The sequence below is a fragment of the Mchenga conophoros genome, linkage group LG3, assembly GCF_057382185.1.
Source record: "Mchenga conophoros isolate Kocher_MC1m ecotype Shallow Benthic linkage group LG3, M_conophoros_male_GT1.1, whole genome shotgun sequence".
NCBI classification, from domain to species: Eukaryota; Metazoa; Chordata; class Actinopteri; order Cichliformes; family Cichlidae; genus Mchenga; species Mchenga conophoros.
In genome coordinates this window covers 34,183,972-34,201,591 of record NC_140528.1, presented here as the reverse complement: position 1 = coordinate 34,201,591, position 17,620 = coordinate 34,183,972, and the positions used below count along the sequence as shown (strand labels likewise).

The 17,620-nt window shown below is 41.4% G+C and overlaps 1 protein-coding gene across 4 annotated transcripts in view; it reads right to left on the bottom strand.

The window, feature by feature from the left end:
* The window catches only part of LOC146578310 (butyrophilin-like protein 2), a 49,218-nt gene that overhangs the window by 11,295 nt on the left and 20,303 nt on the right, over window positions 1-17,620 (bottom strand). The window contains exons 4-7 of one of the 4 annotated variants that reach the window (XM_085258374.1): window positions 15,367-15,693; window positions 13,635-13,958; window positions 11,576-11,908; window positions 9,679-11,487 (exon numbers count right to left, since the gene is read on the bottom strand). In XM_085258374.1, the coding sequence (XP_085114500.1) occupies window positions 11,396-11,487; window positions 11,576-11,908; window positions 13,635-13,958; window positions 15,367-15,693 (1,076 nt within the window). In that variant the 3' untranslated portion in view covers window positions 9,679-11,395. Of the gene's footprint in view, window positions 1-4,162; window positions 4,262-4,434; window positions 4,774-7,360; window positions 7,554-9,678; window positions 11,488-11,575; window positions 11,909-13,634; window positions 13,959-15,366; window positions 15,694-17,620 lie in introns of those variants that run through there. The other 3 variants (XM_085258392.1, XM_085258365.1, XM_085258399.1) reach the window with 3 other exon arrangements.

The window sequence follows — 17,620 nt, the reverse complement described above, 5'->3', positions numbered from 1 at the left end:
ATCAGTTACAGGCATGTCTTAAGAAGATAAAGGCCTGGAGGACATCTAATTTCCTTCTTCCAAATTCTTTACATACTTGACCTTTATGTGAAATTAAACCCTACTGATTTATTTTTCACTAACATGTCCATATTGGTATTTTTGCAAATATCAGTGACCAATGTGTGATTGCTGATATCTGGCAGAACCACTAACCTGTATTTTTAATGTAAGCGTTTAAACAGTGAAATCCCTGAAATATGGAAATCTGTCTATTTTCCTTTGCTGAATGGATAATTCAGATGTTACCAACTACCAGTGTTGGGCGAGCTACTTTGAAAATGTAACTAATTATAGTTACTAGTTACCTCTTCAAAAACAGTAACTGAGTTAGTAACTGAGTTACAATATTCTAAAAGTAATTAATTACTTGAAAAGTAACTATTGTGTTACTTTAAAAAAATGTTTAACCCTCTGGGTCCAGGGTATAATTGGCCATTTTTGACTACTTTTGATGTGACCTCTTCATTTCACCCTTAAAAACTATTTACTTTGCCTTGTTTGGTATCATCCTTTTCAACACAACCTCACATGCCTGAATTTACAGTCAGGTTTTCATTTAGATATACTGTATTAACACAGTTGATCTAAAATAAAAATAAAAAATTAAAATCAGAGTAGAAAAAGTTATATTTTTTACTGTAACAACCACAAACATGTTTAATGAATCCTATTTCATAACTTTAAATGCAAATATAAATTATCAGTTTTAAAATATGTACAAATTTTGCAAACAACAGTTATTTGCAGCCATTAACCTTTTACCCCTTTTTTAAATAACCATTTCAAACTATTTACAGAACAATCAGCTGTTCTGCATTCAATAAGATGCCACAAATTATCTGTGCCACTCCAAAAAATAATAATTTCTGTCCACTATAAAGGAGAACATCACAGCCTGATACCTGTTGACATGGTGCATTTTCCTCCCCCTATATTGTTTAACACGAATCTGGTTTCACGTGGCCTATCTACGGTGGCCCCTAGAGACAACTCATGTACAAACTCCAAAACACTTGCAAACTCCAAAACACTTGCAAACTCCAAAACACAACGGAAGTGCTCCCGGACGCTAGGGGCAGTGTTGAGCTCGATTTACAAAATAAACGGCAAGTTTGTCTGTATGGGACGGTCTAGTCTCTGTCGAGCTTCCCAGGTTGCCTAGCAACCATGATACTAACTGCTGGAAACGTGTCATACAACTTGGTTTGACAGAAATGAAGGAGAACATATTTAGTTCATTTGTTTGTTTCTACAAGAGCTTTGTGTGATTTGATAAGTATCTGAGGCTGAGACCACAGGACAGCAAAACATGATTTTTGGGCTTCATTTCTGTGCTGAACAGTCATTTAAGATTAGCTAGTAAATAACAATTAGCTGATGTTGTTCATGAGACTAAAGTCATATCACTTTGGTAATGTAAATATAATATGGCCAATATTATAGTTATTATATTAATCATTATTAGCTATTACAGCAGTGAACATGAACTCTGTGTCAAATACTGAGCCCAGTACAGATTCAAGTTGCAGTTATTTATATGTCTTATCACCTTAAATCTTCACTCAAAGACAAGTATCTTTGACAGTGCATATATAGGTGTATCATATATAAGAGACAAATGTTGTTCCTTCAGTATGTTGCCATTACTAAATTTGGCTCATTGCTTACATATATTTATAAAAAGAAAATGTACAAGCTGTGATAACTGTGTCTGATAGAATGAAGAGTAGACTGATATATGAAATATTCCTTTATTGGGTGAGAAAATCAGACCATGTCATAACTGCTGTAAGTCACACAGAATAGATATCAGAGTCTTAAACAGGCTGACTTCTGCTAAATGGGTCAAACTGGGCAGAAAGTATACAAACACATAACATCCTTATAGAATATGATGTAACACTATAGATCAACTTAGCTCAGAATATATAAAGCATATAAACAATTACAGCAATATGATGCAACACACACAGCAGTGATACTGATCCAAAATCCTCAAAGCTTCATAGAACTGTAACAAACATTTATTTTTAGCTCCATTCTGCTGCTGATACAGACTTTAGGTTTCTGAACATTACACTTGTTGCTGCCTTTCATAGTGTGTAACTTGAAGGCCCTGAGTACTTTCTCCCACACTGAAAACACTGGGATGATCACATTATTTGAACATTACCTAATAAGACTGATTCAGGACAGACAATTAGTTATGTTAAACTTTCCTAGCAGTCCTTCACAAACAGGGAACAGTCTGTCTATTCTCTCCATCTGTCAGCTGCTGCTGGCTCTTCCTCCTCCTCTTCCTCACACACTGCTGAGTTTGTCCTGGTGGATCATCAGGGGTGCAAAGCCTCATAGATGATGTGCAGCAGTGGGTCCCTCAGTCTGTCCTCACTCTGGACACTTGCAGTCGTCACACATGGAAATCAAATGTGTGATAAGCTGCAGGATTCAAACACAAGTGTAACTTATAAACACATGTTCATAATTTTATTCCACAATCAGAAAGAAACAGAGAGAGAGTGCAGGACAGACAGACAGGTGACAGTCTCAGGTGTACACACTGCTACAAACAGGAGGATTTAGTGTTTGTGTCATTACGAGTGCTAAACAAGAAGAGTTCCAGATGGTGCAGTGGACACATGTGTGACTGCTGTGATTAAAGCATCTTTCTTTCAGCTTAACGAGTGAACCGTCAGCTCGTTCAAACACACGTTAAAGTCCGTTTGGCTCGACACCACCGAACAGAGGCAGCAATATAACATAGCTAACATTAACAGTGCAGTGAATCCTGCTGGTGCCGTGATATTCAGGACTGCAAACAGAGCAGCATCACTGACTTTCAGCTTGTTGTGTTTGTGGATATATGACTGACTTTAATTATCCATAAAATCATCAGATTCTCTGTAAGATTAAGGTCGACTATCGAACGGCGTATAAAGGCTTTAAAACAAAGTAAACGCTGAAAGTTCAAACATCGCTAATGTCACATAACTTTGCCGGCATGTGGCCAACAGTAATGTTTTAATGTTTCTCATTATTAAACATTTGCACATAAATAAGTGACATAACATTCAGTACTTACTTTTGAAAGTTTACTCTTTGGCTGCTCCGCTTCCACTTCTTTGAAGTGTCTCCCAGTCCCAGTGCACTTGTTAGCATGTTTTGGTTCATGCAACTGGTCCGTCCGCTTATTGTCTCCCCAGAAACATTTCCGTTGTGTTGTGTGTGCTTTTGCAGCGTTTTTCTTTTTGCAGCGTTTTTCTTTTTGCAGCATTTTTCTTTTTGCAGCGTTTTTCTTTTCGCAGCATTTTTCTTTTTGCAGCATTTTTCTTTTCGCAGCGTTTTTCTTTTTGCAGCGTTTTTCTTTTTGCAGGTGTTTTTCTTTTTGCAGGTGTTTTTCTTTTTGCAGCATTTTTCTTTTTGCAGCGTTTTTCAGCACTTTTCTTCTTGCAGCGTTTTTCTTTTTGCAGCATTTTTCTTTTTGCAAGCGTTTTTCTTTTTGCAGCATTTTTCTTTTTGCAAGTGTTTTCTGAAGTTGCAGTCCGTTTGGCCTCTCAGGGCCACCGTAAAAAAAAAGGCTTTAGGATATAAGGTTTCCTGGAATAATCTACAAATTGAGCTAAAATTGTCAGAAACGAGAGAACAGCTCTTTTGGTCAGTGTTCTTGTTTTGGTCTGTTATTGCACACAACTCATACATTTGTGTTCACTGGTCTGTACAGAATATAGTATTTAAACATTCTGAATGAATATTGGTTCTTTACTTGTTATATTATTAGTGGCATTTGTTGTAACATCTTCTGCCCCCTGCTGGTCTCTCTTGGAAATATGAGAAACGAGTCTTTTGTCTGGATTAACTGCAAATAATGAAAGAACAGCTTGTCCACATGCAGCCTCTGTGTCAGATCAATGCAGTGAAGCACACACACTGTTTAGTAAAGTCATGTTGTGGAGCTGTTTCACTGATCAATGACTGAGTCTGAAGGAGGTTTTCTGACTTCTGGAACAAACCTGGAAGTTTCTCTTCAGCTCTCTGTATCAGCTGTTTGTAACTCTCAACTCTTTCAGCTTCTGGAGCAAGTTTGTGTGAGCTCTACTTGTGTATAGTACGGAACACTCACCTGATTTATAATATTGACGGAAATAACATATGAGACTTCCAGAAACCAAAAGAAAAATCAGCAGAATCAGGAGAGCTTTGGCCCAGGATGGAAACCGTTCTGTGAAGTTCAGAAAAACATGACCTTTGACCTCTGACTGAATGTGGTGATATATTTTATTGAACATACCTCAAGCTAATATTTTTTGAGTGAACATATTTATGCAGCAATAAAATAGTAAAGTTTTATCTGAGTGATGTCAGATGTATCTACAGCAGATGTTTGTTGCTGACCTTTGACCTGCAGCTGTACATCACTCCGACTCAGCTCATCTCCAAAGTCTCTGACGGAGCAGGTGTAGGTGGCGCTGTCAGACAGTTGGAGGTTGGTTAGGTTCAGGCTGAGGTCTCCAGTTTCCAGAGCGTCAGCCTTCATGGATGTTCGGCCGCTGTAACGCTGGTTTTGATCTTTCAGTTCGTCTCCTTGAAGCTGACGCTGGTGGACGGTTGGAGGACTGAGGTCGGAGCGACTCCACACCACTGTGGATTTAGTCAGATTAAAAGTGTCGACGTGACAGGGCAGGATGAACGTGTCCCCCTCATGCAGCTCCACAGCTGAGGCATGCTGGGAAACTGAGGACACACAGAAAGAGACTCCATGAGTCACTTTAAGGTGAAGATCAAGTTTAGACACATTTACAGAAACCAGGAGACAGAACGACAGAAACATTCAACATTTTAACAACTCATTAAAAAGAACACAGCGCAGATCAGAGGCAGGAAGTCCATCACATAAAAATGTCAAACAAAGTCCAAAGTCTGAAACAGTGAGAAGTTCTAACAACAACCCAACAAAGAACATTACCTCCTACGTTCTGTTCCTAACTACTGTGTACACCATGTGATAGTTGCTTGTTGTAGTTCTTATGTATTTGGTGACTTATTTGGAAAGACAGGGCGAGATGTTCTCAGCATTTGTTGGTAACTGGTGGGTCAAACCCGCAAACAAAAACTTTGTCTCTATCCTGTAACTGTTCGTCTCCAAAAGCTCAGGATTACAACCATAAATAACAAAAACCATGACAGTGTGTCAGGCGCGGATCAAGGTTTGTTTAAAGAAAATATCTTTCTGACACATGCACAACTGAAACCAGCTAACAGTATTCAGGCTCCGCCCACAGCACCACAATAGTCTCTACACAATGATTTCTGTTACAGCCCAGGAACCTAATCTTCCCATTTATGACTCAGTTACAGATCTGACAGGTGTTTGGTGGTCCAGATGTCAAAGCACATCTAACATCTGGACCATGTATTATAGATCTGTGGCTGAACAGTGGAGACAGACATTAAAGTGGAAAATAACTCTTGTCTTGTTACGTCTAATTTCTCCCACTTGTATTTTCCTCCTGTCTCAAATTCCCTGATTACTCCACTGTGTATTTAATCCCCATGTTTTCCTTTCCCTGGATCGCGTCATGTTGTCGCTATGCTGTATGTTTGTTTCGTGCTCCTGTTAGTTGGCTAATGTTTAATTTCTAGTTTCAAGTGTGAGGTTTTGGTTGGTTTTAGTAAGTCTTTATTTTCATGAAGAGTTTTTCCCACAATACAAGCTACATTATGGGTTTAAGTCACATTTTTGAGATCCTGCATTTGGGTCTAATCCTCCCTGCCGCACAGCACGTCATGACAGAACGACCAAACCAAACAAGCGACCCAGCAGCACTCTTGCCGTCTGAGGAGCTCCAGGAGGATATTATTTACTCTGTGAATAAGTTATCTGACCTGTGGCTGGATCATTCTGAAAAGGAGTTTTAGTGAGCTGTAGATAAATGGCTACAATGCCTGGATTCTGGTCTCTCCTGGTTACCGAGTGTGCTTCACCAACTTTTGCAGCACTTTTTGCTACACACACCAGGGCCCAACTGGTCCGTCCAACGATCTTCTGTCTCCACTGGAGGTCCCAAGGGGTTGCTTCAGCCACCTGTCTCCTTTGGAGGCTCTGAGCCTGTCCAGCCATCAGCGCCGCCATCAGCGCCACCACTTCCACTACCTGCAGCAGCCATATCCCCGGCCTTTCAGCTGCCCGAGGCTGCTCCACCTTCGTCTGGTCCTGCCTTGCCTGGTCCACCACCGTCTTTTCCTGCCTCGTCTGGTCCCGCGGCTCTCACACCGCCGTCTCGTCCAAATCTAGCTTGCCCACGTCCACATCCAGCATGGCCTGCTCGTCCAAACCCGGCACACCATCGCCGGCCACTTTTCCAGCCATCAGCTAAGGATCTTTGCCGTCATGGATGGCCTTCTCACCTATGTGGCCAGTGCCACTTGACCTGCGGTGGGGCTCCTGATCTGCTCTGTCATTGCCACTGACTTGCCACCCCGGGTCGGTCTTCTGCTTTGGTTCTGCTCCCAGGATTTTCAGTTTCTTGTGTTTTGTATTATTTTACATGATTTATGTTCAGTTTTTCTAGTTGTGCTGTTCGGATTATCTTTATTCAATGTTTCAGCTTAATTCTGATTATCAGTAGTAACTTAGTTCTTAGGTTTTGTTCTTTTAGTATTTAGTATTTAGTATTTATTTATTTATTGTCATTGTCAAGAACAATGAAATTGCGTTTGGGGCTTCCATACAACCCCAAAAAAAGAAGAAAATAATAAATACCCCTTAAAACCCAAGTGTACATATTTAACCCAGTGTGACTCCAATGCAATAAGACAATCCTTAGCAATAATGTTCGTAGAAATTCAGACAAAGACCTGAGAAACATGACAAAATACAACAATGCAACCCATTCAATATTATTGTACTGTGAGATATGATATCAGATATGATAGTTATCTATTTAAGAAAGAGGGGGGGGGGCAGGAGGGGGAAGAGAATAAAGATATGATGCACCAATGCAGACCAGTTCATTGCTATTAAGAAGTTGGATATGGTTATTGTCCGTGAGAGGGGGGCAGAGAGTTCAGGAGCCTCACAGCCTGTGGATACAGGCTGTTGGCCAGTCTGGATGTTAGTAGATCATCTCTGTTGTATTGAAGTAACCCCAGACTGTGTGAAATAATACACAGTACCACCAAAAGTGCCCTTGTGTTTACTGTAGGTTTAGTTCAGTGTCGTGTGTTTCCTGTTTTACATTGCCATGCACTTCAACACATTAAAGAGAGAGAGATGAAAGAAAAGCTGATGATGAGAGCAGAGAGAGGAAGGTGTACTTACCGTGCAGGAGGATCACAAACACCACAAACATCTTCATGTTCCTGTCAAACTCAGAGACTCTTTAAAAGCCCTTCAGGACATCAGCTCACAGCAGCTTCACTTTCCTCTGCTGATCATCTACTGACACTCTCACACTGCTTCACTGTCACAGCTCAGAGTTCAGCTTCACACTTTGTTAAAGCACATCTGTGGAATGAAGTCCAGCCGGCCACAGATCACTTCCTTTCTTCTAGTTTCACGCCCGAGCGCTCCGGTTGGAGGCGGCTGCTGCGGCCTCACCCTGACACGCACAAAGCTCCGCCTCCAGTCCTGACGCTGAAACATCCACTGTAGCTACAATGATGCAGATGTGACCCTCAGCAGCTGGATTTCCTCTCCATAGATGTGTTTCCATGCAGATCATGGACATAAAGCAGCTCCAGGATGAAGAGTGTGAAAGAACTTCTTCCACTACAGTATTCATTACAGCACTGTGGCACTCCACAAACCCTCACACTGTCTCAATCCCTGTTTCCAGTTTGACTGAGAGAAGGCCTGAAGCTCAGCCAATCACAGGACAGCAAGTGATCAGCTGACACAGTGATTTGAAGGTTGAGCTGTCAGGGTGAGGCTGCTTCGTGCAGGTGTGAAACTATGAGGAAAACTGACAAAACGAAGAGTCTCAAAACTACACAAACACAGGTGTGTATCAGGTGACTCATGAGTGTATTTAATGTTCTATCAGTGAGTGAAAAGAACATGAAAGAGGACAGGAGAGGAAGAAGAGAGCTTAAATTTAAATGGAAGGATGCTTATTTAAAGCTTACATCTAAGTCCTCATGTTCTCTAATCAAATATTGGATCTGTACATGTGACATCATGTTTTTCCACATTGTGAAACCTGCTGCTAACTGGGTTATTTAAAGACTACATGTAAAATCCTCTGCAGGCTAGGGCAGGATAAACAGGTTAGTTTACTCGTGTTTACTGTGATGTAAATCCATCACAGGATTTAGAGTAAAAACAGTGTGTGACTAGTGCAGAGTGGCTATGAATTAATGGTCACAGTTAGCTTACATCAAATGTAGCAGAGATTGATATGAACGTTAGCTGATGATGATTCCCTGACTGAATTCGCCCTTCATAGCAACTTTATACCATCTAGAAAACAAACAGCATAAACGGTGTGCAGCCAGTAAACAGACAGAACAACTCATGGACACTAAGAAAATCTACTGAAGCTCTCAATAGAAATTATTGTGAGTTTAAATTCTTTTCCACTGAGACATTACAGCTAATTTTAGGTTCCCCCACCTGTTGATTCCACATTACCTGACGGCACACATTTATTGTTTAGAGGCAAAGTCACCCTCTACAATGTAGGAAATAGAGATGTTTTTTTTTAATTTATTTATTTTTTTTGTTTTATTTTCCTTACTTTTCCTGCTCATGCTCATACTTAACTGATTCAAGCTTAACTGATTGGTTACAATTCAATTTTAGACTGAAATAAATCTTTGTATTTCCATCTACTTGTCTTATCATTATGTTAATAAAGCACAAGGTTCGGTTAGCTTTGCACAAATGTCCTCCAAAGAGCTACTTTTACTTTCTTTCTTTGAGTATTTCAGAGCCTCTACTTTTTTACTTTTACTCGAGTAAAGAAGTTGAATCAGTACTTCAACTTTTACTGGAGTATTTTTAACACTAGTATCTGTACTTCTAAAGTAAAGACATACGTTTATTATACTAATTAGTATTAGTCACAAGGAATAACCCCAATGAAAACATATTTATTTTAGTTTTTCCTTTTAAAAAAGCCACGCCCACCACACATCTACTTAACCTGTTCATCTGGCTCACCTGGCTGCAGAAAAGCCTCGCCTGGTGTTTTTCCAGTGTGACACTGATCCATTTCAGCCTTGACACAAAAATCTCCTTTTAAGTAACGTACTGCATTACTTTAAAAAAAAAGTCTTCTGTGTAATATGTGTCATAACTTTTTTACTTTACTTTTTTGAGTAAACACTGATCACAACTAGGGATGGGTACCGGTATCTGACATAAACGGTAGTAACCAGACCGAAAAGCAGCGCACATTACAGGTACGTACATTCTTTTAAAGCAGAGCTACAGATTAAAAATGCCCAAGGCGAAGCGGTCAAAAGTCTGGCTGTACTTCACAGCAAAAGATGCAAACTCAGCAGCAACAATTGCTTTAAGCTGATACTGTGCAAAGGAGGTAACACCTCAAATCTGATGAAACACCTGGCGACGCATAGCGTTTTTTTAAAAGCCGAAAAATGCGCCGTATTTGATAGCTTGCTGCGAGACCTCACACAGAGCACATCTACTGCGGGTGTGGTGCCTGTTATCGGACCTGGAGTTAGCAACATCCCCCAAAAACTCGAAGAGGAGAGTCCTGGCCCCTAGCCCTGCCAGTGTAGCAGAAATGATGACGGATGATGATGCAGCAGCAGCTGTTCTTCTCTGCATGAGTAGCTTAATGTTGTTCATGTGTAATTTACGTTGAGTAGGCTAACCACGTTATTACATTAATGCATGTAAGGTGAACTAGCAAACATCATCATAGCTACATGCGGCTGTCTTCTTGTTTGATGGCAGATACTCCCTTCACCCTGGCCAAAAAGGCTAAAATGACCAAAGAAAAAGAGGGAAACAGCTAAACATGAGAGGTTTTTGGACAAAGTTTGTGTTTTTTCCATTGTTTAATCACTGCTTCCAGCCCAGAGTGATACCATATATGCCCCATAGCTGCAGAAAAGGCTAACATTGTTATCTTTTTACAAAAAACAGCTGAACATGAGAGGTTTTTGGACCAATTTTGTGTTCTCCATTCTTTAAGCACCGGTTTGAGCACCGTTTAAAACCTAAGCAATACCCATCCCTAATCACAACAAACATGGAAACATCTCAAACATGGAAAAACATTTGACCCACAGCATGTATTTAATGTGCATGAATGTAATGTCTTTGATAAGTTGCTTAGAGATGGTGGTGACTCTCTGTGTTGTGTTAAATTATGTATTTTTCATATAATGTAACGTCCTGCAAAACAAACTGAGTTATACTTACTTTGTGGTTTTTGTTTTTTTTGTTTGTTTTTTTTTTTTTTTTTGTGTGTGTTTTGTGTTTGTTGTTTGAATGTTGCATGAAAATACTGGGTACTTTTGTGCAGGATAAACTGTTAAGTCTGAATTAATGTGGTGCATTCACAGTACAGAGCAGTGTGTAACTGCGGTGCAGAGTGTCTGTGGCCTCATGGTCAGATTTATGTTGCATTAAGTGTAGCAGAGATTCATATGAATTTTAGTTTATGATGATGAGATTCAGTCACTGAGCACCAAGTTTATAACAGAGTACTTCAGTGTAGGAGATGTACATCAGTATAAAAATACACAATGCAGTTAGCAGCTGACACGCTGATGATGCTCAGTAGATCTGATCTTTGTATCTGGATGTATTTGACAGGGACAGTGTTCATGTTCAGGGACATCAGGATAAAAACAGAAGATGGAAACCTGCCAGATTTGAGCTAAACTGCTCATTTCCATGTGTCGTCCCTGGGCAGGTCACATGACTCTATCCAACATACAAAGACACACAAGAAAAGCCAGAGAAAGAAAGACAAATCCAAACAATCCATCATACTGAGTCAAAGTGATCACAGGTCTGCTTTGTTGGAGATGAGCCTTCAAAGTGGAATATGTGCACTGTTCCTTTATTACTACCACTGAAGGACACGCCCCTCTGGTCATGTGATCATGTGGTTTGTAGGACGCTCCTCTTCCTCAGAGGATCCACCTGTGCTTCCTCTCCTCTCTCCTCCACCTGTTACAGTGAGGGAACGTCCTCCATGATGGAGGAGCTGCTGGAAAGTGCTGAGAGTTTCTTCCAGAGTGAAACCTCTGTCACAGTTCAGAGGATCTACGGCAGCAGAGACCTTCATGGACACTAAAAGTCTCAAACACACAACAACAACATCACACTGACTCCACTCTGACATCACTGATCAATAATCAAAGAACACACAGATCAAACTGATTGATCAGCCATCAGAGGAGTCGGATCAATGGAGCTGCTTCTGTTCCTGATGTCCCCTGTTTGATCCTGGACCTGAACTCTCCCTGCAGAGGAGACACAAGACAGTCAGAGAGAGAGAGAGACACACACACACACACACACACACACACACACACACACACACACACAAACCTTTAACTTTGAACTGCACTGTTTTGAATCTTATCCAGATGTTCTTGCTCTGAACTCCACAGATGTATTTCCCACTGTCTCTCTCTGTGGGCTGTTTCAGGGTCAGACTGAGGTCTCCAGTTTTCAGCAGGTCTTCATTCATCTTTGTTCGGTCTCTGTAATCCTGGTGCTGTTCTTCAGGCTGGTCAGAGCCGTTCTTATACACGTGGACATCTATTACTGGTTCAGGGTCATAGCGTACCCACTCTACTGTAGCATCTTCAGGCAGGTTTTTTGTGGTTCTGAAGGGCAGCTGGACAGACTCCGCCCCCTCCTCCACCTCCACCTGACACACTGAGAGGACAACAAACACAACATGAGCTGTACAAAGTGTGATTGGTGTTCAGAGCAGCATCATGTGACTCTTGTTCTGCACTAAATGAAGCGATGGAGTGGCGCCTCCTTCAGGCAGAGAAACAGCTCTTGCCCAAGGACACAACGACCGGGACTGTCCAAGCCGGGGCTCGAACCGGAAACCTTCCGATTACAAGGCGAACTCCCAAGGAAGACAGCACGAGAAATGTTGGGGATCATTTTCAAGTGATTGACAATGAATGCAGTACATCAGTTATTGTTCATTATGTTGTTGATATGTATATGCAAAGATGGATGTTTAAATATTCTTTATAAGACACCTTTGAGTTTATGTTAGCTTAACCACTGTTGCTGTAATATAGTTGCCCTAATGGCAGCTTATTTGCAACACTGTCTATTAACTCATTCACTGCCATTGACGTCTATAGACGTCAATTGAAAGCATACGTTTGAAAATGGCTGGCAGTGAATGAGTTAAGGTGACAAAAAAACAGCTGACTTCAACAGTTAAGCATAGTGGAACCCTCTTGTCCTCCTTCCTGTATTCTGACTAATACACCATCTTGTTGACTGCTAAGAAACTAGTCATAACACTGCTATTCCAGAACACATGCACTCTGTTTTTGCCCATACTCTGCAACATTTTAGAAAAGTTTCTGGGCAGAATACGATCCTGTGCAGAGGCCGACACCATCCTTATCCACGTGGGCACAAAGCATATTCCAAAAAGCCTAAGGAACTTTGAAAGAAAAGCTTCTGGACTTCTTTAAGTTTCTTGAAGACATTTCACCTCTCATCCGAGAAGCTTCTACAGTTCTAAGAGCAATTGTTGGACAGTCCCAGATTTGCTGTGAGCATTCGTGCTAACAGCCAGAAATGTTCAGACGTCTAAATTGGAAAACATAAAAGAGCCACCTCGACAGGACAAGACTGAGCTGTACATCTGAATCTCAAGGACAAAGATCACACTTTTGAGGATGCAAAGGTTCACATTCTGGACAGAGAGGGCGGTCGGTTTGAGAAAGGGGTGAAAGAAAACATCTATGTCCACCATGGACCAGGAGGCATCTTTCTGCAGCAGATGTTCTCCACTTCAACCAATCAAGAGCCAGACACTCTCTGCTAACATATGATATGGAGTCCAGCAAGCAGGAAACACTCCATCAAGTACCTGCTGACCACTATTTCCACGATTCTCTGTCTTCTGGCTGTGCCCCTGAACTCTGATTTCAGGGACAGTTTTGGCTTTCAGTCGTCATCAAAACACTTTGTTTCATTCATGTTGCTCTGAAGCTTTCCTTTCTTCTCATTGACGTGTTCTGAACCAATCACAGCCCTTTCCTTTACAGCGCTCTGCTTTCACCCCTCCCTGAAAGCCCAAATTCACTCTCAGTTTAGTTCAGCTGGAGCCGAGATGACACAGAGAGCCTTTGGTCCATGAGATCTATCTAGGAGACATCAGTAACATCAGCTTTGTGTCAGCCGTCCTGTAGAACGCTTCCATACAGCTGCTTCTGTCTCTGAGTATCTCTCAGCTTCAGCTGGGACTCCACCCAGGTGTTGGTTGGTTGTTGGCACAGAGCTGCTGCAGTGACTCACAGCTGGTTTCGTCCAGTTTAAATAAGCACATGAAAATCCACCAAATATCAAAATAGAAACAGAAAAAGCTTCAATCCACATTTTGCCCTGTATCTACAGCACTGACCTCGGACTTTCAGCACCATTCTCTTCAGCAGGATGTTTCCCTCCCTGCTGTAGACGGTGCAGGTGTACATCCTGTTGTCATAGTCTGAGGGGTGTTTCAGGGTCAGACTGAGGTCTCCAGTTTTCAGCAGGTTTTGATTCATCTTCGTTTTGTCTCTATAAAACTCGCTCTGTTTTTCAGGCTGGTCAGAGCTGTTCTCAAACACATGGACCTTATTATCATTGTTGTCCTTCCACTCCACTTTAGCGTCTTCAGGCAGGTGAAGTGTGGTTTTGAAGGGCAGCTGGACAGACTCCACCCCTGAATCCACCTCCACCTGGGGCACTGAGAGGACAACAAAGTAAGAAACACAGTCTGAGTGCTTCTGTCACACTCACTTCATCACACAGCTCAGTTTGACAACATTTGGAAGAATTTGATAGAAGCTTCCTTTAGTAAAAGCACCAAGAAAACACCATGAAAACACCTCACTACACACAAAACTGCAGTACTGGCAAATTGTACATAAAGTATGAAAAGTCAAAGTACTTATTGTGCAGAAAAATGTTCCCATCAGTGTCTGTGGATCAATATTACTGCTGCACATGTTTAAGGCTGAGCTCATTTCAAATCCTTTCTATTGTGTTGAATCTGCAGTAATGCATCATATTCTATAAAATCATATGTTTGTAGTGGCTGTCCTGTGAGGACCACCCAACTCTATCGTTGCTAAACTCTACATCCACCTCACTAACAGACATTATTCTCTGCTAACCTTATTCATGTTTACAGCTCGTGGTTAAATGCCAAAAGGTCAACTCCACATCCCTCCCCCACAGTTACCTGATTGGTCTGAATGTTCTTGATTGGCTCACTAACAGCCAATAAAATCTCATGTACAGAATTACAGTATTAGTTAGGAAACTGTACAAGCTGCTTTCAAGTGCAGAGCAACAAACTGTTTGAACTGATCCAACTTTATTAACACAGACAAAGATTTGTGCATCAGCTGCTGTTTGCTGCTATAGATATAATCCAGCTGATGTGGAGAACTACATGTGACACTGTGATGCAGCCATGAATCTGATTTCTTTCCATTTTCAAAGGTTGATGCATCAGTTAAAGTCCTTAAAAAGCTCAGAAATAAAGAGAAAGGTTGGTTACAGCAAAGAGAGGCACTGGCAGCATTTAAGACACTAAACAAGAGAAACAGATCAGAGAACATCAGACTGAATAAGTGGAATAAAGTGAAACAGAACTAACGCTCCCTAAGAATGGAGCTGTCAGAGGAAGAGAGCAGCAAACTGAAAGTCTCTGTTAGCTGCAGAGCTCTGAAACTTCACACAGCTTTGGATGATAACATGGAGAAAGGATGTGGAGATGTTCACACTTCTGCTAGAAATCATCTTCTAGTTATTGTGACTCAGATATGACTGATTATAGATGAGGACCAAAGAAGGTTGTTACTGAGATTTGAGCTGACGTAGCTTAGCCTGTGTTTCAGCCACATGCTAAACAAACACATGTTCAGAAACTAGAAGATGTGACCTTTCAGATGAAGTCTCACACATGAACTTTGCTCCTACAGTTCATCTGCTGAAGCTTTTACATTTGGCTGGAAATCAAAGAAAAACCAAAACAGCCACAAACATCAGACATGCTAACACTGTGACATTATTGGATGGAGCCACTGAGACTGAACCACCATCATGAGTCTGACCTCTGACCTTTGACCTGTATCTACAGCACTGACCTCTGACTTTCAGCTCCACTTGTTTCTCCATCAGCATGTTTCCCTCCCTGCTGTAGGCGGTGCAGGTGTAGGTGGAGTTGTCTCCATCTGTGGGCTGTTTCAGGGTCAGACTGAGGTCTCCAGGTTCCAGCAAGTTTCTCTTCATCTCCGTTCGGTTCTTGTATTTATCGTCCTGTTCTTCAGGCTGGTCAGAGCCGTTCTCATACATGTGGACCTTCCTGTTGTTTGCATCCTTCCACTCCACTTTAGCATCTTTAGGCAGGCAAACTGTGGTTTTGCAGATCAGCTGGACAGACTCCACCCCTGAATCCACCCCCACCGAGCGGACTGAGAGGACAACAAAGCACAACATGAGCTGTAGTAAAGGTTACTAATGTTCTCCTTATGACCTGTTACGACAGCATTCGCTGTTTAAAGCGTGTCTGTCGTAAAGCTGAGCGTTTGTGGAGAAAGACTCGTTTACAGGTTCATCTCTTTCATTTAAAAGACCTTTTAGTTTCTTTTAACGCTTCAGTTCGTGATGCAAGGGCTGCTTATTTTTCAAACCTAGTCTCTAGGAGCAGAGGTAACCCTAAGGTTCTATTTGACACAATTAGGGATATTGTTGCTCCGGTTTCTGCTGCTGTCGCTATTTCTTCGAATGAAGACTGTGATAATTTTCTTTCCTTCTTTGTTGTTGTTGTTTGTTGTTTCCTTAAAAGGTTAGCAATGTAAGGAGCAAAATCTCTCCCTCCATGTACCATTTGCCTGTTCGGATTTTACTTAAGCCTGTCAGATTTGAAAGATTTTCACCAGTGTCTTTGCCTGAGTTGTTGAAGCTGGTTACTTCAATGAGACCATCCTCTTGCATCCTTGATATTTTAACTGGATCTTTACTTAAAAATGTTTTTGAGTCTATTGGTCCTAGTGTTCTTAAAATTATTAATGCATCTCTGCTCTCTGGTCAGGTCCCTGTTTACTGTAAAAGTGCTGCCATTCACCCACTTTTAAAAAAACCTAAACTTGATCCTTCTTTGCTTTCCAGTTACAGACCCATCTCAAAATTGCCTTTTATTGCCAAGATTTTAGAAAAGGTTGTGGCCAAGCAACTCATGGATTTTCTAGATGAACACAACGTTCTTAATAAATTTCAATCTGGCTTTCGTAAGGCTCACTCTACCGAAACTGCACTTCTTAGAGTGTCTAATGATATTTTGATGAATTATGATGCTGGAGAGTGCACTGTGTTGATGTTGCTGGATCTGACCTCTGCTTTTGACACTGTTGATCATCTTATTTTGTTAGATAGATTAAACCACTGGGTGGGTGTATCGGGTACCGCATTGGAATGGGTTAAATCCTATTTGTCAAATCGATCTTTCTCTCTTGCCTATGGGGTGCCTCAGGGCTCTGTCTTGGGACCATTATTGTTTTTGTTGTATTTACTCCCTCTTCTGCAACTTCTTAGCTCTTTCTCTGATATTTCATATCATTGTTATGCAGATGATATTCAGCTATATATCTCTTCTAGGCCACCTGATGTTTCTAAGCTCCAAATCTTGCAGTCCTGCTTAGACTCCGTTAGAGATTGGCTGGCTGGTAATTACCTTCAACTAAATGCTGATAAAACGGAAGTCATTGTCTTTGCTCCTGAGAAATTTGTTCCCCTCGTGGTTAAAAATCTAGGCCCTCTTGCTTCCTATATTAAATCATCCATTATGAACCTTGGTGTTACATTTGATCCAGCTCTGACGCTGGACACACACGTTAAATCTTTGGTTGGCTCTTGTTTTTACCATTTAAGAAATATCGCTAAGCTGAGTCCCATTGTGTCACGTTCCGAATTGGAAATGATTATTCATGCTTTTGTTTCATCTCGCTTAGATTATTGTAATTCCTTGTTTACTTGCTTAAGTAACGCCTCCCTGGAACGACTGCAGGGTGTTCAGAATGCTGCTGCCAGGCTTCTGACAAAGCATCACAAACACTCCCATGCCACTCCCCTGCTGATTTAGCTGCATTGGCTCCCTGTCAAGTTCAGGGTCCAATTTAAGATCATAATCATGACTTATAGGGCCCTGCACGGTGTAGCTCCAACTTACTTAAGTGATCTTCTTCTTTCCTATCACCCCAGCAGGTCCCTGAGGTCTTGTGACCAGGGGTTGCTGGCTGTCCCGCATACAAGGTTAAAAACAAAAGGTGGCAGAGCGTTTGTATCAGTGGCTCCCAGACTCTGGAACTCGCTCTCTTTGAGTTTGGGATCTGTGGACTCAGT